At 40.2% G+C, this 26,746-nt stretch overlaps 1 protein-coding gene across 2 annotated transcripts in view; it reads right to left on the bottom strand.

Moving 5' to 3' along the window:
• The window catches only part of ORC3 (origin recognition complex subunit 3), a 79,535-nt gene that overhangs the window by 32,960 nt on the left and 19,829 nt on the right, over positions 1-26,746 (bottom strand). For both annotated transcript variants that reach the window (XM_090036344.1, XM_090036349.1), the window contains exons 4-11: positions 18,692-18,836; positions 16,527-16,631; positions 15,240-15,394; positions 13,073-13,206; positions 11,203-11,362; positions 9,632-9,745; positions 7,958-8,091; positions 7,399-7,462 (exon numbers count right to left, since the gene is read on the bottom strand). In XM_090036344.1, coding sequence (XP_089892470.1) covers positions 7,399-7,462; positions 7,958-8,091; positions 9,632-9,745; positions 11,203-11,362; positions 13,073-13,206; positions 15,240-15,394; positions 16,527-16,631; positions 18,692-18,836 — 1,011 coding nt within the window. The remainder of the gene's footprint in view (positions 1-7,398; positions 7,463-7,957; positions 8,092-9,631; positions 9,746-11,202; positions 11,363-13,072; positions 13,207-15,239; positions 15,395-16,526; positions 16,632-18,691; positions 18,837-26,746) is intronic.

The following is a 26,746-nucleotide window of genomic DNA, read 5'->3' as shown; positions in this document are numbered from 1 at the left end:
AGGTTTAGTTACTCAGAAAACTAACTACATTTTTATACTGCAAAAACACTATTAGAACAGTTTACAACAAAATCTGAATTTTTTGGGAAGGAACAGGATACCTCTGTTCTCAATAGCAACTTCTTAGAAGTAGAATTTACTGGCTCATTGTCTCCTTTCATGTTCTTTGACTGGATTCACAATGTGAAAAGTTAAGTATATTCTAGTTATAAAAAGCCAGCCAGTTTTCTGGTTATAAGATTTGTATTATCTGTTGAATATCACATGTTCAGTAAAAGTAACCAGTAATGCAGTGGTCCAGAGTAGCCTTCAGAAAATACAAACAAATTACCATAATGGATCAATGGTTTATGTAGTCCAATGTCCTGTCTCTAACAATAAATTGTACTAGCTGCTTCAGATGAAGATAGGATGGATAACATGACTGCAGAAGAAATCTCTTAACTGTCAGTTTGAAGTTGGTTTATGTTCCAAAGTGGGAATTTCTCCTTTAATAATCTTGCCTAATATACTGCAGATATCTTTATGATCCAGACTGATGTCTCACCTTCTTTCAATTACAGCAGGGTGCCACACAACTACAGTCTAATCAACTGTGTATCATTTCTGCAATGAAGTTTCTTTCCTTTTAACTATTTCAAAAAGGGAGGGGGAGTTACTGCTCTAGCGTTCATATCAGCTATTATACAGTAACTGTTAATGTCTGCATGCTCCCATAATAATACAAGTGAGATGAATTTCTATAAATGTAACCCTGAATGGAAAGGGGTAATAGTGGGAACAGTTTTGCTACACTTGCACAGAAGCATACAGAGTTAACAGCTACAGAGTATTTACTGATCAGCTACATTTTCATAACTGCACAGGGGTCCAGCCCAATTAATGTGGTTGTCCAGAATTCTACTGTATATCATGGTGTATCAAAAATTTCCAGAGATTACGTACATGATCTGTAAAAATGAATTTCCTTATGTCAATTTTAAAAGTCTTGTTTTCAATGCCCCCAAATACTCTTCTGCTCCTGCATTATGAAAAAGGATATGTGGGACTGCTTTTGACTGATCTTCTTCATAACATTTCTTATTTTTTTTGTGCGTCTCTCTCACGTCTCTAATTCATACTTGCTATAAAGCAAACAATTACAGTCTTTTCAGTCTCTCCACTGATGGAATTCTGCTCTATCCCATAACCTGATCAATAATTTTATTGTTGCCTCTCTTGGGGCCCTTTTTATTTTCACTGTCTTTTTCAGACAGGATCACCAGAATTGAACAGAGTATTCTAAATGATAGCAACATCACTGATTTACAGAAAGCTGTTACATTATTCTTGACCCCGTTCTTTAAACATTCCTTTTTTTTGTCTAGCTTCTTATTACAGTTATACAGTGAAGTGCAGGTCTTACTTTTGTCTGCTGCAATTGATGTAAAACCCACTAATATGCAGGAATATTTCAATGATTGCTTTTTTGATATGTACTAACTCACATTTGTTAACACTGCATTTCATCTGCCATAATAGTGCTGATTCATCAAGCTTTGTTAAGCCCCTCAATTTCCCTGTCTAGTCTTAATTAATGCAAATAGTTGTGTTACATTTGCATCTATTAATGAATGTAATAAATACTGTACCTAGTACTTAGAAAAGTCCTTTTAAATGATGAAGCTCAATTCCATAAAGATTCTTAATCATTTTGACTGATCTACAGCAGCCTGTTCTGCCATGATAAATTCACTACAATTAAGATGATATTTAGGAAAACCTTTGTATCCTGTCAGAACTCAACACTGGGTCCTGAGGCCTCACTTAGAGTGCTGTGTCCAGTTAGGGGGCACATCAATTCAACAAAGACATGGGAAAAAGTAGAGTGGAGAGCAACAAACAGGACAATCTAGAAAATACGATTTACAACGAAAGTTGGAAGAAATGGAATTATTTAGTCTGGAGACAGGAAAACTGAGGGGGATTGATAAAAATATTTATCTAACCTGTTCTTAAAAACTTCCAAGGATGGAGACCCCACAACCTCCTTAGGGAATCTGTTTCAGTGCTTAACCACACTCTAGTTAGGAAGTTCTTTCTAATATCCAACTTAAATTTTCCTTTCTTGAAATTTAAGACCATCACACCTTGTTCTGTCCCTTAACACTCTTCTGTAATGGTTTAGATAGGCATGATCCTGCCTTGAGCAGGGGACTGGACTAGATGACTTTCTGACATCCTACCACCCCTATTTTTCTACAATTAAATATTGGAGATGGTTCTGACAGCAAAGTGACAGTAAACCACTCTTTCTTTACACTGGATGGAAGATTTCTAGAGTGCTCACAGCTGCCTCATATATTTGAGTAATATTCAGGGATCGGGAACTTTTAAGTACTTAAAAGATACAGGGAATGGTGAAGAACTTTCATTTATTTTTTCTGTAAAATCCAGAAAAGAAATTTAAAAAGTAGACTTTAAATTAAAACAATCTTATACAGCAGAGGCTAAAAAGGGACCTTTTTAACAAATTCTTTGCCTCCATTTTTTTGTGCAGGGACCAGGACTCCCCCACCGGGATTCAGGACGGAATGAGGAGAGACCTCACCAGGCCTAAGGTCAGGGAGGACCGAATTAGAGAACTTCTGGAGGGGCTGGACATGTTCAAATCAGCAGGTCCAGATGCTCTCCACCCCAGGGTGCTGAGGGAATTGGCAGGGCTTATTGCAGGACCCCTGGCACGGTTTTATGAGAACTCGTGATGCTGTGGCCGCATGCCAGAAGACTGAAAGAAGGCCAATGTGGTCCCCATTTTCAAAAAAGGGAGGAGGGAGGACCCGGGCAACTATAGGCCCGTTAGTCTTACTTCGATCCTGGGGAAGCTCTTTGAGAAAATTATCCAGGAGCACATCTGTGATGGACCAGCAGGGAGGATGATGCTCAAGGGCAACCAGCATGGGTTCATTAGGGGCAGGTCCTGTCAGATCAACCTGATTGCCTTCTACAATCAGGTCACAAAAATTATTAGACGCAGGTGTCGCGGTAGATATAGTCTTTCTGGACTTCAAGAAGGCCTTTGACACTGTCTCCCACCCTATTCTCATTAAAAAGCTAGGCGACTGTGGCATTGATGTGTCAGATTTGACCTGGAGTGATGTGGGCAGTGGAGTCCCCCAGGGCTTGGTCCTCGGGCCCGCACTGTTCAATTTCTTTATTAGTGATTTGGACAAGGGGGTAAAAAGCACCCTGTTCAAATTTGCTGATGACACCAAGATTTGGGGCGAGGTGGGCACACTAGAAGGGGGGACAGGATACAACTGGACCTGGAGAGGTTACAGAGGTGGGCGAATGTGAATAGGATGTGATTCAATACTGACAAATGCAGTCATGTTATCGGTCCTATCTTCATCTGAAGCAGCTAGTACAAGTTATTGTTAGAGACAGGACACTGGACTACATGGACCATTGATCCATTATGGTAATTTGTTTGTATTTTCTGAAGGCTACTCTGGACCACTTCATTACTGGTTACTTTTACTGAACACCTGATGTTTGACAGATAATACAAATCTTATAACCAGAAAACTGGCTGGCTTTTTATAACTAGAATATAAACCAGTAGCATACCTATAGGCTGCAGAACTCCCTTCTCATCAGCACAGTGACAGAAAGGGATCTTGGAGTCATTCGAATCCAAAATGAACACAGGCCGCCAATGTGAGGATGCAGTCAGTAAGGCTAGCTGCACCTTGTCATGCATCCACAGATGCATCATGAGCAGGGCCAAGGAGGTGATCCTCCCCTTCTATGTATGCCAAGCTGGTCAGGCCACAGTTGGAGTACTGCATCCAGTTCTGGGCACTGCACTTCAGGAGGGATAAGGACAGCATCGAGAGGGTCCAGAGGAGGGCCACTCGCATGATCCGGAGACAGGAGGGCAGATCCTACAAGAAGAGGCTACGGGACCTGAACCTGTTCAGCGTTCACAAGAGAAGGCTGAGAGGGGACCGACCTAGTAGTCATCTATAAACCTACCGGGGGGACCGGCGGAGAATGGGAGAGTTCCTGTTCCCCCAAGCACCTCCCGGAGTAACAAGGAATAACGGTCATAAGTTGTTTGAGAGTAGGTTCAGACTGGACATTAGAAGGCACTACTTCACAGTCAGGGCGGCTAGGATTTGGAACCAACTTCCAAGAGAAGTGGTGTTGGCTCCTACCTTGGGAGTCTTTAAGAGGAGGCTTGATGATTACCTTGCTGGAGTCATATGAGCCCAGTATTCTCTCCTGCCCAGGGCAGGGGGTCAGACTTGATGATCTACTTAAGTCCTTTCTGACCCTACATCTATGAATCTATGAAACTTAAATTCAGCTCAGAAAGTTCTAACTGGTATCTCCTACAGAGGCCCTTCCCTTTCTACACTTCTTTCACTTAATTAAAAAAAAACAACAGGAAGCCAGTGAAGGAATGACATGATTAAAGCAATGAACTAGAGAAAATAAGTTTTTTTAGCAACATTCTAAATTGATGTGCTGTAGTACAATATTGTGTTTTTCAAGGCAAAAGAAAAAAATGTTGCAATAACTAAGATGAAAAGTGGTAGTAGCCTGGACAAAGCGATTTAGCTGTGTGAAAGGCCCCATCCACACTGGCCAAGTAATGCCTATTAAAACTAGTTTAATCCTGGAGTGGTTTTAAAATGTTTAAAATTACTTGAGGGAGTTAAGAGTGCAGACATAAGCAATTCATAAAATGCTGATTCTTGAATTTTATGTCAATCTTCTACATCTAACCACATCAGTGAACACTATTAGAACTGTCACCTTGCGTAAATGTTCTTTTTCAAATCTTACACTTTTCCCTCTAAAAACCATATGACGACTGACAACGTATACTCTGGTATTTATTTGGTTTCCTTCTGGTTAGTAGTTACCATAAGTATGTCATAAATAAACTAGATGAATAAGCAGGAAAGAGAAGCATTACTGAATTTTTATATACAACAAATTTGTATAAGTTGAACAAAAAAGCTTTTACTGCTTAGATCTATGGACAGGGAAGTCTAAATTTTATGATGTATTTAGCATTTATCAGTTTAATATTAGGATTCATCAGGTCATTTTTGTGGGGATTTAATCAATAAGAATACTTTATAGGAGTAAAATATTTGATGTATTATTAATAATTCCTAGGGTTATTTTAAATCGAAAGTTCCTTGTTTTACATGAATATCATCAACCCATTACTTTCAAATAATCAAATATTATTAAAAGTATGTACGTGTGTGTATGTATATACACACACAATCATGTATGTATTTATATTACATGTATGTACATGCACGTACACACACACACACACACACACACGCTCTCTTTCCCCCAAATTACTGTCTGCATTATACAAAAATATCTCCATTTCTTCAATCCTCCTCTGTTAGCCATTCCAGTGATATTACTTTATATAAGTATTATGCTTTGTGTATTTGGAGATTTCAGATTATGAACTAAAACCCAATGAACCTGAAACTTGTGTAGATATAGATGTACACACACACATATTGTATATGTAAATACATATGCATGTAGATATCTAAACAAGTTTCAGGCTCATTGGGTTTTGGTTCATAATTTTAAAGCTCCAAATACTTCTTTATTTCAGTATTATGCTTTGTGCATTACTGGAATGACTAGCAGAAAAAAAACTTAAGATACGAAGTTATTTTTGTATACTGTAGGCAATAATTTGCAAGAAAACTTTTAAAGGAGTTGCTTCTGCATTCTTGGAAAGAAAAAAGTCCTTTTCCAAAAGAGCCCGGGATGATTTTGGCTCCTGAGTTACCATTTTCTGTAAAATATTCTTTTTTTTACATTTTTGGCCATATTGAAGCTATGCCCAAGTATAACAGCAATAACATTTACCTCAACAATCTTTCTACCACTGGTACCTAGCTTATTTTGTAAAACGTTTACAGACTAATACTTTGTTTTTGTGTTATCTAAGGATTACAGAACACTATCATAAACCAAGGTCAGAATCCTACATGATGTCTAGAATGAGCAGAGACCTTGGGATCACTGGATGCCCTACTGCCTTCAGTGGGGATCTACACAGAATAGTAGGGGCAACTGCTTCTGCAACAGATTACAGCAAGATTTATTTATACAAGTGCTCTGGGGAGTTTAGCCTTACTAAGAAGTAAGAACTTAACTGTAAATAATTTAAGACTTACCCCCGCCTTGTGAGACAGACAATTATTCCACCCATTTTACAGATGAATTAATTAATGCACAAAACGATTACATGATCTGCCTGAGGCCATAAACAGTAAATCAACAAAATCAGGGATGTTTAACTTCAGAGTGCTGGCAGCCACATGCTGCACTGGTTGCGGGTATGGAGCCACAAACGACGTGGGCTGTATGGGCTTCCCGGGTCAGTCATGTGCAGCCTTCCCATCTACCCCCCTCTCCTCCTCCTCTGATTGCTGCTGCATAAGTAGGCTTGGCAGGATTTTATTTTTATAGGTAAATGTTGATAAACATCAATTTCACCTCACACTTACAGACCCACAAAAAATATTTCCATTGTTAAATAATCAAAATTCACAGAAAGGGAACATAAGAAAAAGTACAGCTGATGGAGAGTGTGAACATAAGGGGAACAGAACCGTGCTGAATGCAGTTTGGACTGCAACTCCCTGAAACCTCAGGGGACCACAAATGAAGCGGAAGTGACAAAATGGACAAAGGAGCTACTGGTGAATAGAGCTGGGACTGACGGCAGCTCTACCACTCAGTTGGCAGTAGTCTTACAGAAGTTGTGTTTGTCGCAGCAGGCAGTTAACCTGCACTATAATAATCATATACTGTCATTGATAAATTGTCTGCTCTGTACAACCCTAATTTCAAGCAACCCTGAAAATTTAAATTGATAAAAATCAAAATAAATGCTTAAAAAGTCAATAAAATCAATATCCGTCAAAATTATTAAAAATAAAACTCATATTCTGCCAAGCCTAGGCATAACCACACTCCCCACTGATGCTGCCACATGGGCAGCAAGCTCATTGGGATTTCTACAGTTCTGCCTTGCCTCAAAGACTCCAGCCATATCAGCAGCAAGAACTAAAGCAATGTGGGGAGCGGTAGCCAGCTGGGCCCCCTAGCATGTTAACCCTTAAATGGGCCAGATGTGGCCCGCAGGCCACCAGTTAGACAACCCTGAACCAAAAACAACTGCCATGTAGGTCTGAAATCCAGTCTAGAGTTAATAATGCACATTTCAGGACAGTACTTTTAGGATACCTACAGTACCTATTGCATAGAAAACTAAAACAAAATTTGTTTCCCACTTTTCACGTGAAATAAAAGTTTCTGGAAAGTTATATCTATTCCAACTTTTAAAAAAAATTTTACCTTTACAAAGTTGTCTTCAGTCAACAGTGCAATCTGTTTTTCTGATACTTGACTTTCCACATACCTGAGGTAACAATCATCATTATAATCATAAGCATAATATAAACATAATAAGGAAGGTATAGTTAAAGTGACAGAATTAACAGATGAGATCTGGTTAGGAGTGAATTTAAATTAGCAGTCAGGATCTAGTGGGTACCAAGGTTACTGTAGGTTTATGGTACAGATCTGCAATACCTTTCAACTGGACATCTAAAAATTATCAAAATAACATACGTTTCTATAAGAAGGACAAAAGAAAACATAGCTCTCTTACAGCAATGGGAATGATTCTACAGCAGGTTCTCATGTACCATAAGAACTTCTTACTTAAGCCAAGAGATCAAAAGAGATCCACAAGGAATTCAAAACGGTCTTATGCTGGTTTTACCCATTTTAAATAGGTAAACACAATTGTGCATTTTAAAAATGCAAGGTATTTCGTAGGATTGAAAAACCCCCCTTTTTTTAAAGAACTAATTTGATACAGGACTGTTTACATTAATTATTTCTCCTTTACCTTCTAAAAGATGGTAGGCTCCGAATACGTTCACATTGTTCATGTGAAAAAGAATTTACTCTTTTTTTAGCTTTTGGAAGCTGGCAACACAGCACACTGAGGGGCTGGGAGTAGAAATGCTCCACAACAGACAACTGAAAGAGACAATACATTAAAAATATGTATTTTTACATATATAGTTCATTCATCTTGCTATGTCCTATGAATTGAAAGCTTCTTTTTAAAGAAGCGACACAATTTATTAACAGTTTCTAAAATAACATTAATTTTAAAACATTATAATTAGTTTAATAAATGAATATGCCAGGTTGAATTAATGCTTTCTAGCCGCTAGAAGTATACGACTGTTCTGTCAATAACTTTGCCATTTTCTGCTGTGCATATTATTCAGCTTTTTTTTTTGCTTTATACAACCAGACTAAACAGCTGGTCAAATATTACTTGATTAGTTTACTCAGTGAATAAGAATAAGCTTCAACAAATGCATTATTTACTGCATGGGTTTTTGGTTGTAGCCGTGTTGGTCTAAGGACATAGGCAGGCAAGGTTATTTGGTGAGATGTGGTATCTTTTATTAGACCAACTGAGTAGTTGAAACAAAGTTCTTAGCAAGTCTTTGGGAGCAGTCACCCTTCTTCAGGCACCTACTCCTGTAGTCTCCCTTACTCACCTTTGGCTTTCTTCCCTTCCCCTCTTTTCCTGCCTCCTTTTCCTGCTCTACCTTTTTTCCTAATTTCCACCTATTTACAGTCTCACTGACATCCCTCCACACTTTTAGCTTCTCTCATTCCTTGGAGTCTCAGAACAGCAGAGACTCCCTATGCCCGAACAGCAATGCTCTGCCCAAAAGCTTGCTAAGAACTTTGTTCCAACTACACAGTTGCTCTAATAAAAGATATCACATCTACCCAAAGAACCTTGCCTACCTTATTTACTGCATGTTTTTTGGAAGGCAAGGAAATGTAATTAGATTATTTTGTCTAGCTGTGTAAACCTTTTCCGCTATGGAATGATTGCCTTTTGAAACCTTTACAAAGTCTGTATGTTTATTCGCTTCAATTATTGTGTGTCCCTGAAGAGGAGAATTGTAAACCTTGCACGCTCACAAGATTGCAGTTCTGCTAACGAGTGTTCGTAGGGAATCTGGGGCATCATTATTGATCCGGGATGCTTAAGATAGCTGGACTGAAAGGCATCATTTCCATGATGGGGAGAGGCTGTGTGCAAAATGCTTTAAGAAACCAAAGGAAAGTGACAGCATCTTAAGAGCAGAATTGTGGGATCCAAACAGCAGCATGGGAAGTACTACCAGGCTTAGGCTAGCCTGCATATTTATTTCTCCTCCCCCCAGCCTCACCCCCAAACTGATTCTGCCCTTTGAAGCACGTTCTCTTTTTTTTTTTGTTTCCAACTTTTTTGTTTCTATGGCTTTTGCTATAGAATGACAAAAATGTTCCTTTCTTCATGACTTGCTTGATTTTGAAAACATGGGAAGGTTTGTAGGAAACTGCCCAGAGACTTGATCTGACTCCACTATATTCAAAGGGAATTTCGCTATCAACTTCAAGAGAAGCAAATTTAGGGTTTAATAATGTGGTTGCAAGTCATCCAATATGGAGAAATCCTATTCCATTTTCACCATCTCTCAACAGAATACTTCTTGCCCCTGCTTACCTGAAAGCCTTTGATAAAATTCTGGACAGAGAAATCATGGTACAAAAATATGTTGATTAGGACCTGAAGTACTTTCTCACTTAATTTAAAAGGAAACTTGGATGTTAGAAGTAGCTGGAGGAGTCAAAGAGAAACAATTAATTTTCTTCCTGAACTTTGCCCAAGTAGATTACATTTAAAGTTATGTGCAATTTCAAGTAGCGATATTAGTAGTGTTCTTTCTTGAATACATAAGTGGTAAAACAGTTATAATCTGCCTTTGGTCTAACTCTTGGCATGTGCTAAAATTACACTACAATAACTGGTTCATATATGTAACCAACTTCTGCTAGGCAGCATTCATTTCAAGTGCCCTCTACATATGTTGTGCTGGAAAGGCCTCTTGCCCTGCCACATATGCGTGACAGGAGGCGCAACTGTGGGATCACACATCAGATCCAATTGGGAGCCTGGGATGCTCCCTCTGCACTGGCAAGGAACAAGCTCCCATGACTAGGAGCTCCCTCAGCTTCACGCACCTCCAAGGCTAGGAGATTGCAACAACCACGATCTCTCAGCCCCAGGGGCTTCACAGTGTCTGCAGCTATGGGATTCTGGATGCTGGCAGTTGCAGAGATGCTGCCAGGACCCAGAGTCTGCTGCTGCTGGAGTTGAGAATCCTCTCAGTTACGGGACTCCCAGTCCCAGCTGGCAGTGCAAATTAAAGCGTGATAGCAACCAGCTATCAGTTAGTACACATTTTTGAGATCTAAATTTATAGCTAGTTGGAGTGTTTTATGGCTTGATAGGTACCTTGCACATGCGACTAGTCTCAAGGTAACTGCACAATTAACTGTGCAATACCTGTAACGTGTAGAGGGAGCCTCAGACATGCACAGTTTTATTTATTGAAAAGGACATTTTAATGTTTACTGTTATAGGACATTTTACATGTTATCCAATTTAAATTACATGCAAATTTTATATTAATTCCCTCCCCCCTTTTTTTTCTTTCAAATTATGATATAGCAAATATTACAACAAGCATCAGGGGCATTATTACTTTCTGAAAGCATAAAAGATGATCCACAGACATTCTGCATATGGACTAGCACTGAAACCACACAAGCAACATATTTGAATGGCTGGACATTTTAACTGTACAAATCTCATTGTCATCATTCTGAAGAATTTCCATTCAGCATAATTTTCATTGTACATGTACGCTATAGTGCCATCCTTATTTGGAACCAAGTGAAAAACTTCAAAGCAGTGCTTTAATAAAGGAGAAAGAATAACAACTACATAGCTCTGTGTATGTGTGTGAACCATCTCCAGAACTGTGTAAAGAGGAAACTCTTAATAAGTGACTTGATAAGCAGCTTTAAAGCAATGGATTGATATAGAGAACATGTGGCTTTCAGGAACAGATTCTCCTTTAAAAGTTTTAAGTTAGCCTAAATTCATAGAATCTTAGAAAATTAGAGTTAGAAAGGAGGTCATCTAGTCCAACAAAGTATAAGATGCTATTATACATGTCCACAGTACTTGTGCATATTTACTCCCACCAATTTATCTAGAAAGCCAATTACCTTATCAATTACTGTTGCCAGGTGCTCCTTACATGAAAGACACTGGAAGAGCTCTATACACAGCAGAGAAGAAACAGAATGAGGCAGTAACCTGTGGATGATCATTGGAGATGTGGCTATCCCAAAAATGAGAACAAGAGGTAATTCATGTATGTGCTGACTAGACCATGGGGAGAGGAGAGAAAAAAAAAAAAAAGAAAATGTAATAGCTATACTTCTTTCCTCTGCTATTTTCCTATAAAATAAATAAATGCAATACAACATATTCCTGTTACAGCAGCAAGCTAAATGGATTGAACAGGAGACAGGAGCAATGTAAACAAACCACTATAACTAGAACAAATGAATTTTGACTGGGGAGGGGAGGGGGAGCAGGTGTTGTATATACCACCCACCCCACATTCTCTCCATGCCAAAGGGAAAAAAAAAAGAAATCAAACTATTTTTTTAGGATACATAACTTCAAAAAGAAACTGTTTAAATATCTGCCTTTAGAGTCAGAGTACATGCAGGATTCCCTCTGTTAATTTTATCTAGCTGAAAAGCCATATTTAAATAACTATATTTTGCTGCTTTTATTTGTGTATCAATTTGTTCATGCATTATGAGGCAGGGAAAACTGGTGGATGAGTGGCTTTTTCAATATAGCATTAATTACTGTATGTTGCATGAAAATACTGTATCACCAATAATTTGTTCTTTAAAAAAATCCTAAACTACTTTGTTTCTCTTTGTATGGAAGTTTTTTCCATTTTTGCCCTCTATAAATCTCTTCTGAGCTGTGATCATCAGAACTGAATACTGCATTCAAAGGCAGATGTGTCTGTCCTTTATAGAGAGCCAAGGTATTTTTAGTACAGTATTATTCCTTCTACCTTTCCCAGCATCATGGAATCCAAAATGTTTGTTACTTCTCAGTATATTTTCTTATAGATAATTAATACATTAAAACATATCCACATATCTTTACAGAGCCCTGGGGCACTCCCTACCAACCTCCCTCTATGATAAGTATTTACTCTTTTGTTTTTAACCTGAATTTCTGATCCATGACAGAGCATCAACTCTCATCCTGTGGCTACTTCTTTTCCTTAACTACGTTTTTCTAAGGAGTTTTATAGACTATTATACAAAACCAAATAAATACTTGTCATTTATCTTCTATTCTTTCACTATCTTACTATCTTCCAAAAAGTCTAATGAGCTAGAAAGGTAGGATTTTTCTATTCAAAAAACACTTTTTTTTTTTTTTTTTTAAAAGTCTCTAGTGTTATATGCATCCATAATGGACTCTATCTTTCCATCTTTATTATTTCAACAAGGGCGCACCTTATATTTGAGTATAAGTGAATTGGTCTAATTTCCGGAACATCCCAAGCACCTTAAGAGATTAAGATAATATTTCCTAACTTTCAGTCCATCAGTACAGTAATTAATTTTAAAACTGACAACTTTTCTCTTACTTGTACAGTGATTGTACTGACTCTAGACTTATCTGAAGATACAATCTGAAAAAAAGATATGCTTTACATATTGTTGGTAAGGCACATTCTTTACTACAAATTCATGGCTATTTGGAAAGCTGAACACTAGGATTCTTTCAAAGTGAACTGTGGGAGAATGTGTCCATCCTTCCTGGCATGTAGAGGGGGGTTGTAGGCAAGAGTACAAGTGGTGTTTATTTTCCCAGCTGGGTTACATAGCCCAAGTCCAAAGCACCACCACAAAGCTCAGTGCGGACTGGAAAAACCCACCCAAAAATAAGGTAGTCTGCTAAACTCCCTTATGCTATGCATTTCCCTCATGGCAACAACCAGAAAATAGGGAGTGGAGCAGGAAGGTATCAGTCCAAAATCTCAGTTCAAATTACCTGCTAATAACGATGAAGTCTTGGAGTACTTTGGTTGTGAAACTTTCCATGTCTTTGAAGATAACCACAATTGGAGGAGACTCCCAGCGACTGGAAGAAGTTCTTTTTTTGCTTGGAGTTTCAGAATCTGTTTTCTTTAAAGCCATTGTGCATATATTACAAAATAGAAGTCGGCAAGGTATAAAGGTAAGCTTCTTGTCTCCTATGTTATACCCAAAATGGATAAAAGTAACTATTTCAGGAACACAATACATCTCCTGTTACAGTATACAGCTGCAGCAGTCTTCCTGTATCTGAAGTAAAACAGCCATGATAACAGAGAACAAGTAAAAACAATATACCAGTAAGGGCATATCTTTCCCTTAACCTCTAAGTATAGAGAGCCTCCTGGCAAAAGAACTACTGTGATTCCAATGGGAAACAGGCAAGACAATGTGGCCAACATCTGCCCACTTATGCAGTGCCCTGTAGCAGCAAAGGCATATGTTAAAGTCCACCTTCATTTGCAAAGCACACAAGTTTCACTGAGGTCATGTAATAAAAACAAAAGCTAAAAGCTTTCACTATAAAACTTATAACATGAGAACAAGAGGAAGCCTTTGGAGTGCTAGTCACTTCTGTAAAATATCTGTGTTCCTAGATTTCCATTTGTAAGAAAATATGAAACATTTAGGAAGTTGAAGGCTGTAGTGCACTGTTCACACTTTAGATGGTTTAATGGGCACAATTAAATTACTACACCATATCCCCAGGTATTTGGTTGTTTGTATGTAATATTCAATACAAGCATTTCAGGGCTCACTTTTGAAAATATTTTTAGGAAGTCATAACTGAGTTTTAAGCCTCCAAAATGTTTAGAAATAAACAGGAGGCTTGTAAGTTTTCATAATCCTTAAAACACAAGCAAAAATGTTAAGTGCCTTTCCAAAAAGGCACACATTCACTAGTCTGAGGTCATTAAAAACAAAAACAAAAAACCTCTTTCAGATTCTGAAAAGCTCAGGAAAAGTTATTATCTAGCATTTGACAAAAAGCTAGTTTTGAAAGCATTTTGACTGTCCGATATAAAACTATGGGTGCAGGCACTACACTTTTATTAAGTGGAAAGGACATATATATGATGCACATTTATTCTACAGAAAAAGCTGTTCTCTGATGCAAAGTTACTTCTGTAGAAGTCAGAAGTAAATTTACTCCAAGGAAAATTGCTCTGGTATACATGCGGTGTGTCCGCTAACATGGTAGTAGACAAAACTAGACAAAACAAAAAATGGATTTCTCCCAGGACAAAGCCTTTTAATTCTAGGATCCTACAGACGTACAAGCCCATCTTCCCATTTTAAGTACCTGTAAAATACCAACACAATACTTCTCTCAGACAATCATCTGGGCTAACTGTATACAGCTGCAGCAGTCAATTGCCATTCAAAATGTATGTAAATGACTGGTCCCATTATTGTTCTGAGAAAAATAATGAGACCCAGGATAACTCAACATTTGTTTTTAGCCTGCGGTAGCTTTCTGCTCAATGCAAAATTGCTCCACTGCTACCTAGTGGCTAGGTGCTCCACTAGCCTAGAAGCTTGGAAGTGTTGTTTGTACAAACTAACTGCTCCTTACTACAGAGTAAATTTACTGCAGGATAAGATCCAGGTTAAATTACTCTAAGTCAGCGGTTCTCAACCTTTTGAGACTCAAGGTACCCCTCAGAAAGTGCCAGGACTTAATTTTCACACATTTTTCAACTACAGTAAAATAAGAAAGTCTTCTGCTGCAGAGCTCAAAAAAACCACAACAGGTCAGAAAGTTTTTTGACGCCATGGATTCTTATTTGAAAGCTCAGGGTTTACCATAAGGATCGTGGGTAAGTATCTGGATACCTAACAGTGCTATTGCATGGAACTGCAGAACACCCTGGCTGAAAAGTCACTGCTCTGGTTTACCAGTTTTCAAAATGCATTTCCCAGAATCCTGGGGTTCTGCTATGGGTCATATGGGGTTCTGCAAACAGATTGAGTGTAATGATGGAGTGGGCCAGGAGGTGGTACACTGCCATTGCCAGGCTCTTGACAAACAAATCACATGTCCACACCCCAGGGTATGAAGTCAAATTCCTACAAGACTCCATAAATCTGGCATTTTGTAAACTGGCGATATGAAAACCTACCTTTGTTACACACTCATACCAGTCGGTAAGAGAATCCAGTGAACAGCGGATTCTTTTCTTGGAAACTGTAACATAGTCCTCCTCTTCAGACTGGTCATCTTCTACGTAACAATCCATTAGCTGTCCCATCAGCTTCTGCAGCAGATGCCTTATTCCTTTCCAATACACATAGATGCACATTGAGGAAACATTTTAGTTACCAAAAACTGTAAACCCCTCACCACACAACAAAATCTACATTTTATTCACGTTTGTCCTGCTCTTCTCTCTTGTTTTTAACTTTCTCCAATATGCCCTACCTCCCTGAAGAGCATTATTCTCGAACTACCAAGACAAATTCCTAACCTCATCAAATAAGTGTTCAATATACACTGTGTTGTTAGCTTGCTATCTTGCCTAGGAATCAAGAATGCAAATCCATATGCTGATCCTTCCCCCCTCCTCCAGGCTTGAACCATGAACTGTTACAATGTTAGATCAACCTGATAAAAGGCCAGAAGCCTAATTAAGAGATTTGGTAGAATTTCCAGGAGTGATATCAGTCCTTGAGTTTCGGAAAAGAAAATGTAAATATTTGGCGGAAAGTATTATAGATGTTTCCCGCCTGCAATAAAATAATTTAAAAGCATTTAAAAAGACGAACTGATCTGCTTCACTCTTAATGGCATATAAACGAGCCAGCTGGTATGTTTTTCATACAGTATCAATATGTATACACCAGGCCTGTCCTTGACATTTAGAGAAAAATGGCTAGTGTTTTTCTGCAAATAGGTAAAGCAATTCTTTTAAACAGATGCAATTCCCTTCACTGTAAAAATGATTCCGAGTCAGAGCTGATGGCTAAGGGATAGGGATTAGTATTTATGAGTGTTCTCTACTGAAGGAGATTTTAGCATACAAATCTCAAACTTCTCTGCTTCTTTCAGTGTTAAAAAAGGATATGGTTAGTTTAAATATACAATGGTAAGATCTTTATGTATGCAACAGCTGTATTCCAAATTTAACAGGCTGACAAAGCTAAAATGCTGGCATTAGGGGTGGTAGAATCCTTATTTTGAACAAAGCTGGACACAGCTAAAAATATGTAAAGGAGAATAATACATTGGTCACAGATTAGACTAGATGCCTGGAATGGACAGTACTATTGCACTGAGTCATGAATTGGACTAGGTGTCAGAAGTCTTTTGCATTCTTACTTTCTATTACTTTTACACTGAGAAAAAATATAGAATTTGTAGTTAAGGGTATTCATCATTTGAATGTTGTCAAAACAATGACAGTATCTACCTGGACATTCCTTGGCTTGCAATGAAACTACATAAGGAGTAACATTATCCTGAAGAACCTCTGAAAGACGTTTAAATGTCAAGTCATGATCTGTAACATTTACACCTAGAAGGAAGAAAAATCAATACTGTATGATTCCTGTTTGTGACCACAATCCCTGAACAGCAAACTATGCAATAAGATAATGCTCAAAAATAGACAAGCAAGTGAAAAAAACAACCACCTGACTTTAAGATAAGTTATACAGGGTGTTCAGAAGCTCCCATTAGTGCTGCATAAAAGCAACAGAAAATATTTAATCAATCAAAATCCCTCCATAGGGAAGAAAAAAGCTCAGGCACTTGAGACTTGAATGTTTCTTAGGGGTTGTCTACATGGGAAGTTGTCATGAAATAAATCAAGCTTGTACATTTTCAGCACACTAAACTCAATAGTAACTCTGCAAATGGATGGGGGAAAAATGCATTCATGGTCATAGTCAGTCTGTCCAGAGAGAAAATGGTGATCTGTAAATGCAAAGGACTATACTTGAAAGTCCTTTTCCAGTCCAATGGTCTTATGCACGCACTTAGTATGCAGTAAATTTACTTTGTTTACTTCACAGCAAATCCCCCTTGTAGGTAACCTTCAGTTGCATTCCAGCAAAGTAGGAGTACTTCAACTCTGAATTTCAGTCAACTAGGTGTCAAGGAGGCTAATCAACTGCAAGGAGAAGTAAAGTCTACTTTATTTTTGTTATATAGAATTTTGAAGGGACGAAGACAATGAAACTGGTAATAACAAAAGAAGACTCTCCAAACTCTTCACAGATACCAAGACCCTCAATAATCCTAAGATACAAGTAGTGTTTATTCTCTCTCTGTTCCCTGCCACAATTATTCAAAGAATTGATCAATTCCAGGAAGGCACATATTTGACCTTTTAAAGAAGGGAACCTAAAACAGTTTGGTAGTGTGGCTAAAGGAAATGACTGAAAAGGAAAACCCTGGATTTGGAAGGCTTGAGGTCAACTCCTGTGTTTGTCTACACTGGAGACCTCTTAAAAATAATTTAAAATGTGTTTCACTCAAGTCAAATAAAAAAACCAAACAAAACAGGTAGAGCCATAACACAGACCTGATTTTAGGTAACAAAAGACAGCCTGACTCTAATATTAAAGTTTCAAGACCAAAAGTCTCATGGAAATATTTCAGTAAGAAATGGATCAGGTATCTTAAACAGATTAATGATTGTAGCAATTTTGTAACTGTTTTAGACAAGCAAGTTTCAAAGCTAGTTAGAAAATCCCACTACTGTAGGAGAGGCAGCTAGTCAAATATTACTATAGCCACTGAAGTTGAAATGTTGGCCCCACTGAGGTTAAAGGTGAAACTCCCAGTAATATTTATGGATTAAATCATGGCCTCTTTCTTTTTTCCTTAAGTTCCTTATTTGTCAACAAAAAAAGGTAATACTTTGATATGTCAAAGTGGGCCATCGGAACAAACACAAGACATTTGTATACTAGGTAAAGAGAAACAATGTAATAACTTAGATAGTTCAAACAAAATGCAGAGCAAGTTGGTGGAAGAACTGGGAATAGAATTTAAACATCCTGATTTCCAATTTGTTATTCAACACTGCCTCTGACTGCCTACGATGGGGGTGCTAAAACTCAGCCCACGCCCCAGGCTGGATCTGGACCATGCAGTTCCTTGTGGCCTGGATCTGGACCCAGATGCAGAAGGGCAAGCAGAACCATGTCGGCACAGCCATCACTTGCCCCCTTGTCACCAAAGACCATTCTCAACGTGGTCCCACTGCTCTGGATTTTGCAGCAGGCCCCAGCCCCCTCCCCAAATTCCCAACCCTTCTGGGAGCCCCATGGGCCAAAGAAAATGGCTCCACAGGTTATATGTTTGATACTTCTTCCCCAAGATAATGTCTGTGATGGAGATGTTCTCATATTGTGCCTTAATACACGTAGAAAAAACAAGAACCAAAACATGTTAACAAACAAGAGTCAAGGAGAGAGTTGAATGTATCCGAAGCTCAGGCTCCTGGCTCCAATAGCTGGAATGCACTGACTCAATTTCATGTGACCTTTATATTAATTTAGAGAGCTGACAAGAGATGTGACAGATGTAACACAAAGTATCTATCTTAAAATGCCAAAAAATGGTTACCCAAGACAAGAGCTGCAGTAGGAATTTCACTGGACTTCATCCGACAAGTCCATTCTGTCTTCTTCTCTTGGAATTCTGAGTGAGATCGTCTCAGAAAACGTATTATGTTGTCGTATAACTGTTTATTCAATTCCTCTTGTATTTGCTACAAACAAACATTAAATAGTTTTTATACACAAATATGGAAACAAGAATCCCTCTCATCTCCCTCCCCTCTTTTCAATTTACTGTTTTTAATAGCCCCAAAGCAAATAATCCAGAGTCCAGTTCTGAGAAAATGTTGTTTTCCTGTCATATTTGAACATTGTGTGTTATTTATTAGGTGACAGGAAAAATGCTTTCCCTAGATGTTATGATCATGTGCCTCTATAACAATTCCAGGATACTATATCTTCACTTAACTGTCTGGTTGCATAACAGGTTGTCCAGGAAAAAAAATAATTTAGCTATGGAAAACTGTAAGTAACCTTTGGATGAACAAAAATACAAATACTTTCTAGCAGAATGCCTACATCTATGCTTATTATTCCCTACTGATTTATGAAACACCTGCAAGCAGAGTTTATGCAAGTTCTATAATTATTCCTATAAATCTAATCAGGAAAAGGCTAAAAGAAAGCAATAGGTCTAAATTATGGGGGAGAAAAATAAAACTTCAGCCACATCACTGACGATGTGCCACCATCTTTTGCTCCCCTTTGTCCTTAGAGGATGATTTTCATACTGGGACCAAAACAAATTTTAAAAAAACTCTCTGAATGACAGATATACATTATAACACATTACAAGCATTGTTCTACTTCCCTTTATTGTTACTTGTATTTGTGGTGTTCTAACTTCAGCCCAGTTTGCTACTTCTGCTAAAAGTTAAAATCCAGTGACTAGTATGAGACTGTTGCTTTAGAATGTGGATGTTAGAAAGAGGAAGAAAGGACAAATCTCATGTTCCTAAACAACAAAATTTACTCATGGGGTTGGTTTTAGGGGCCTGCTGTCACTAGGCATGAGGCAACCTGGCAAGAGTCAGCTTGTAGTTTCACTTAATCATTTTAAAGCCAGGATCTGAAATCAGATTGCAAAAAAACTAAGGATCTGAATTTTCTCTGCATGGAGTCTGGCTTGTTCTGGAACTATTTCAGGTACGGTTGAAAAGCTCATTATTTTCTTACTTTACACTTAACACTATATATGATTAATCTCATTAAGACCACCTGTCCTCATTATGAAAAGCTGAACAGGACTTCAATCACCAGGCAACCTCAACTGTATCACGTGGATAGCACCAAGGCAATCACGGGGAAAGCAGGCTGGGACCAACACAGGCCAATAACAGAGCTGGCTGAAAGTCAGAACCTCTCTCATGATGCGAAGGTCCGAGTAAAAAGCAAAGAAAAATAGAAAAAAAAAAGTGGCCACCCAGCCTGTCAATCTAGGGAAGGGAACCTCATTCAGTAAGTACATTCCTTTAAACTCACTAGATTTTTTCTATTTTAAGTAAATGATATTCCACATCATACTATGCAGTTTCTGATCATCCTGTTGGACCTGTTGGATGGATGTGAGCTAGTAACCTTTTTAAAGTTCCTCTTCTCTTGTGCGTGCTTCAAAGAGACCACATGGGAAAGAGGGAGGGAAGAGATGGGGGAAAATATGTTCAGAATCAGAACCTGGCTGTGCACATGTAAAAGCTTTCTGCTCCGAGTTGCTACACGCTTAAAGAACCCCCATTTCTCTCTGCCAGTTCCCCCCATTTGACCTCTTGCCATAAACACATCTCTCCTCCCCTGTGCTCAAAACAGCAATTCCACTGAGGAAGCAGCTCAGAAGACAAATACTGCTGCAGTAAGAATGAAATAGGATGGTCCATCACACAGAAACCTTCTCCATTCCTGCCGCCTCCTCCCAACATACCCGTTGCTACTGTAATCTCTCTTTTCCTCCCATGTGCTCAAAACAGCAACTCCATCTCCTCCCCCAGTTTTTAATATGCCAGATTAAAAAAAAGAAAATGTGTTCAGTGCCCTTTCTGAGGCCACAGATTTTATAGCATGCTACTAGGGCTTTGCAGAGCTTTGGGTGGCTATTTGATTCAGAGGAGATCTGGCCTGATTCAGTGACCGAATATCTGAATCCGAATAGAATCAGGGGACCAATTAAAAGGTCCAAACTGATTCAAAGCTCTCTGAAACTTCAGAAAAGATTTGGAGAGTTTTGATGATTTGGGCAGTTCCCGGTGGCTGCAGCAGGGAGCTGCAGCCGGACTCAGAGCTGGTAAATACTAGGGGTGGGGGAGACCACCATGGGGGGACCCCTGCCAGCCCCTACCCCCCACCCACTGCCCCAGCCTCCCGCCCACACCAGATCCTGCTGATTTAAAAAAAAAAAGCCCCCAGTCACTGGGTGCTGCTGGGCGGAGGGATGATCCCCACTGCCCCCCTGTCCCCCATGCTGCATGGGGGGCTCTGCACGAGCCCCCTGACCACCCCCTCACTCCCCCAGCCCTCCCCCATGGGTGCCCCACCCAGGCCAGCTCTGGCCCTTTAAGAAACCCCCCCCAAAAAACAACACACACACACACACCAAGAAAAGCTATGGGACTCACTGAGGCTGCAGCAGCCTCAGGGCTTTGGGGTGGCTCGTGCAGACCCCCCCACATGGTGCGGGGCAGCAGGGATCACCCCCCACCGGGCAGGAACAGAGTCCAGGGGGTTTTCTCAGTTTATTTTTTCCCTAAAGGGTTGGAACTGCAGTGGGTGGGGCAGCCATGGCGGGGCTGGGGAAGCAGGGGGTGGGCTGGAAGGCTCGTGGAAAGCCCCCCATGCAGTGTGAGGCAGTGGGGGGCAACAGGGATTGCCCCCCCCACCTGGCAGCACCCACTGAGTTGGGGGCATTGGTTTTTTTTTAAGTGCTGGGAGCAGGGGCAGGTGGGACAACCATTGCTGAACTGGGACAGTGGGCAGGGGATGGGCCTGGGCAATTCAGAGATTCGGCAGGAGCCAAATCTCCAAATCAGACTCAGCCGAATTGAATCACTGTCCCCCGAATCAGCTGAATCCAAACCCAAAGTGAATGCTAGCCGCTTCACATAGCCCTACATGCTATGAGGGACAATATATCACAGAACTAGAATGGCAGCTGGAAAACCACTAAAATAATATTCAATAGAATATAAAAACTTTCCTCAATATTTTTGGTAACTTGAAGTCTTATATAAATATTTTAAAGTAGAAAACCTACATGTTTTCATAAGCTTAATGTTGCAGGACGGAGCAGGTGAGACATATTTTTAGTTAGGGAATATCAGAAAAATGTAGTCTCCTAGCTTTCCCATCTGGTTCCGCCTCCACCTGTTAATATAAAAAAAGAATTTGGGCCCTGTGCTGAACTTAAAAATAACAGACTTTCTTTTAAGCACCAAAAGAGCGCACCGATACACTGACCCTATACTGGATCAGCACCAATATGAGAAAAATAGAGAATACCGGCAATTGACTTTTTAGGTCTGATGTGGCCAATAAATGCCTCCTGTACGCATGCAGCCGCTGTGCAGCATGCAGGCTGCCAGGAGCGCAGCCCAGCAGCATGGAGAGCTGCTGGATTCAGCTGGTAAGTCTGCTGTGGGGAAAGGGGCAGATCAAGGCCCTCACGGTGAGGAAGGAAGTGGGGTTGGGGCAGGCGCTGCCCAGCCAGGGTGGGGCACAGGATGAAACCATGGCTCGTCCGGGATGTGTGGGGAGTGGCTCCCACCACTCTGAGTACCCCAGGAGGGCACGGGGGGGCCAGATGCCTCCAGATCTGCGTGTGGGTTGGGACCAAGGCTGCATCAGGCTCTTCCCAGAGGGTGGCTGGGCCACGCTGTGTCCAGTGCGGGCAGCAGCAACATTGAGAGGGGAGGTTGGGGGGGCTGCAGCCACCCCAAAATTCACTGTAGCCTCTGCTCCCAGCACTGCCACCACATGCCCTAAGCACAGCCCTGGCTGGGAGAACTCAGCACAGCCCTGACCGCAGCTCGCTTCGCCCCGCATGCAAATCCAGGGGCAAGTGATCCCCATGCTCTCCGGGATGTGCGCAGAGGTGGGAGCTGCTTTCTGTGCCCCCTGGACAAGCCACAGCTCCGTCCCGTGCCCCGGCTAGGCAGCGCCTGTCCCTGCCCCATTCCCTCCACTGTGGGGGCCTCAATCTGCACCCGTCCACGCCCCTTCCTTCCCCCCACAACAGATTTACCAGCCAGATGCCACTCTCCACATTGTGGGGCTGAATATCAGAATCAGACTGGTACTGGCCAATATGGCTCGTTAAAAATCGAACATTAGTATCGGCCCAAGAAATCTCTATCAGTACACCCCTACATACAACTATATCATAAAACTATTACAAAGAACTTTTTCTCAAATACAAAACATAGCCTTTCAGCCATAAACAAACTCTTTTTAAAAATATACACAAATATGCATAGAAAGAGCAAGACACCAATAAGGCAAAAAGCTCAAATATCATTAATCCTTATAGTTCTAAACAATCTAGTTCATCACAAACTTTATGCTTGACCACAGGGGACATAAAATGATATTTTAAGTACATAAAGTTCTCTATATCAGGCAGAACTGTTCTAATGAATAATACAACACAAACCTTCCCAAATTACCTTAGGAAAGATGGGGTGCCTGAAAGCTTGTCAAACTTCTTTCCCAACTATACAGCTGGTCTGATAAAAGTATCACAACAAAACCCTGCCTTTCCTAAATAAGCACTTGCACTGATTTCTGGTTACAGAGCAATATCTTCCAACATAAGCACTATCTGTAGAGATGCAAATGCAATTACTAATTTACTCCTCCATACCTACGTGTCCACAATCCCCTATCTCTCATGTCCCTGAAAGCCTTGCCTGCCAATTCACCATAACAACCTGCTTCATCCAATGCTATCTTTGAAAGCTCATGCCTCTCCAAACTAGTTAATCTCTAATATGCCACCCTGACCTGCCTTCTTCCTGACTGCAGGCTAACCACCTCTCCGGCCAGCACTGTAACACCCAAGCCAATTGCACACCGCCAAAATCTCTAGAGTAACTATCCAAAATGTCCTCAGATATTCTAAGAGTACATACAGCTTGCTAAGAAGAATTTTTCCAACTATTTGAGTTGGTCTAATAAAAGATAATCAGATTTACCCAAAGAACCTTGTCTACCTATGTCCAGACTAACACGGCTACAACCTACACCCCGATAGTGTTCCAAGGCACCTGGGAAGTAAGCTGGACAAAAATTTACTATCTCTACAGTCTCCCAGTACTAGGGAGCTGCTCCAAGCATGGCATCACAAAAACCCCAAACGGTCTTACATATCACTGAAACTGGACAAAAAAAGTGCTTGTTACTTTTCTTCCCTTCCACAATTAACTGCACCCTGGGCAAACCACATCCTTAATTCAGTCCCCAGATCAAACTCTCAACATCTACCAAATCTGAAGCAAAACAAAAGATTAAATGTTTGGTATACTAGAAGCCTTAAAGAAAATGAAGTGGTAAATGACAGGAGTGGATTTTTTGAGTGCTAAGAACAGTAAGAAAAAGAGAGGTAACCAAAAGTAGGCCGAGAAGGGCCTCTGTCAGGAAGGTGGCCAAGCAGAACCTTGTAATTACCCAGGAAACTAGAAAAGGAAAAGATGCAGAAGCAGCTTGAAGGGCCTGGAAACAGATAAACAGCTGTCCTGAAAAACATTCCCCCATGCAGTCACCTCTGACAGCGGAACAGCCTCCACTGGCTCTAGCTCCTGTTATACGGTCGCTATTGAATTCGTATTTCTGAGATCACAATTTTGATAGGTGGATCCAAAACCACAACTCCTTCTCCCCAAACACAATCATGTTGCATCAAAAATAACAAGTTCCAGAAGCCAATCCCTGAGGTATATAATACACTCATGGGTTTCTGCCTTTACACTCCAGCGGTCAAGATTCTTGGAGGGTGACTAGATGGAAAACCTACAGCAACATACAGCTGCAAAGCTTCAAGCATGAAAGCTGTATACAGTTTTTGGGGGTTTTTTAGAAGACAGTTAACAAATAATTTCAAGTTGCTGTACTATGTGCAACACTTTTTATATTATTTTTAGTTCTAACATTTTATTTTTGCACAATTTTTCATAGGAATTCCTCACAGAAATAATGAGATCTATTTGTACTTGCACTTCTAGAAAAAGTATCATTTAACTCTGACTATATATTTTTCTAAAGTTTTGGTGAAAAAAGTTCTAGAAAAGCACAGTTCCAAACCTGAAAGTACTCTCCCCATACTCAACAATACCAATGGTTCATAGTTCAAATTTTAAGAAAAAAAATAATGAGCTCCTTGACCACACCTGGAATAGAGTCCTAGAACAAGCCAGATTCGACATGGTGAAAGTTTGGGCCCACACTTAAAATTCTGTATGAAATATCCTTGAAATATTCATAAATTATTTCATAAGTACTTTATGAAATAACCCATAACACTTTCATGAAAACATGTGAAAAATTACCTAGAGAAAAACCACTTCATGCACACTGATATTTGAGTTTAAAATTCAAAACACTCCCATCTTCTTTCCCGTTAGTTCTCATGAAAATTGTGCAACATAAAATAGTCATAATACAACGCAGTTACTGCTCAGCAGCCTCTATCCTTGTCATGAGGCAGCATATCTGCCTTTCAGTCTCCCCAAAACATACTACACTGTCATCCTGAAGCTGCTTAGGCAATAGTTAAAAAAGGATCTGGAACTTTACTAGGATCCAAAGTCATGGATTGGGGGGGGGGGGGGGGGGAGGATGGGAGGGAGCTTTTACTTCAATCCAACTCCACAGCATCTGTATAGATTGGGAGCTTCAGCAGGGCTTTTTGGCACTTTTATCTAAAGCTAATTCAATCAGCTATTAGATAAAAGTGCCAAAAAGCCCAACTAAAGCACCCGATCTATAAAGATGTTGGGAAAGCTGGGTCCAACTAATGCGATGCCTCTTCTGGGCATACACTGGGCTTGGCAGGGGAGTGCACCAAGTTAAAGCATCATTTTAAATTATTTTATACATCTGCAAGCAGCCTAATTGTCCAGGAAAAGTCAGCTAGGGCAGGAGAGAATAAACTGGGTTTCCCAGAATCAGAGGAGGAAAGTCAACAACATTAGTATCTGTACCAGCAGCTGTGAAAGGAAGTCTACCTTTTTCATTAAATAAAAGAGGTTCTTTAAAAGAATCCAGCATCATAAACTTTTCCAGACCACCCAGATTACAAAGAAGTACCCGTTTCTATTTCTGAACTCAGGAAATCAAGGGGGAAGGGTGGGGAACAGGAAAACAGATACCATCCATTGCCCCAGCTCAACTCAAAACCTCCAAGCGTGCAAGCCTCAAAGGAACAGCAAGTTCTATAATACACTTAAAAGTGTTTAAACAGCAGAGCACACCCCTATCACTACAGGTACAAGTAGCCAACTAATTTATAACAGTTCAGGCAGGGTAACAAGCTGCCAGATGACATTTCCCATTTGCGTCTGAACAGGGGGAGGGCTCTCATTTTAGTGTGCTGCTACCTGGTCTGGGGTGAGCTCTGCACAGATGTACAGAAAAGTACCCTTTATCATCCTGCAAATTCTGCAGCCAAGGCTGTCGTCCCAGACCTGCAGTACAGCCCACTTCTTGCCGTCAATAACTGTTCACAAACCCAGGCACAACACTATGACATGAAGCCAATCCAAGAAGTTCCCCAAGGAAGCAGCTCCTCCCCATTGTCCTCCTAGCCCAGCTGTTGGGTTTGCTGCCAAAACCACTGCTATGGCTGGTAACTAACTTTCAAAGCTGAAGCTGTCCAAGAGTGAAATGTCAAATGCATCTCCACAAACCACTGTGTGCATTCAGCAGTGCACTCTTTCAATCCCAAATGACATGAACCAGCTGGCTGTATGGACATGATTAGAGCACACCATCTAATTCAGTGGTTCTCAACCTTTTTTGTGCTAGGACCTATTTGTAAACCTCGATGGCCAGTCCTGACCCAGTGCCCCCCACCCCAGTG

Source organism: Crocodylus siamensis, chromosome 1 (genome assembly GCF_052110815.1).
Source record: "Crocodylus siamensis isolate JL-2025a chromosome 1, ASM5211081v1, whole genome shotgun sequence".
Classification (NCBI taxonomy): domain Eukaryota; kingdom Metazoa; phylum Chordata; order Crocodylia; family Crocodylidae; genus Crocodylus; species Crocodylus siamensis.
The sequence above is the reverse complement of the archived record's forward strand: the minus strand, read 5'-3'. Positions and strand labels throughout refer to the sequence as shown.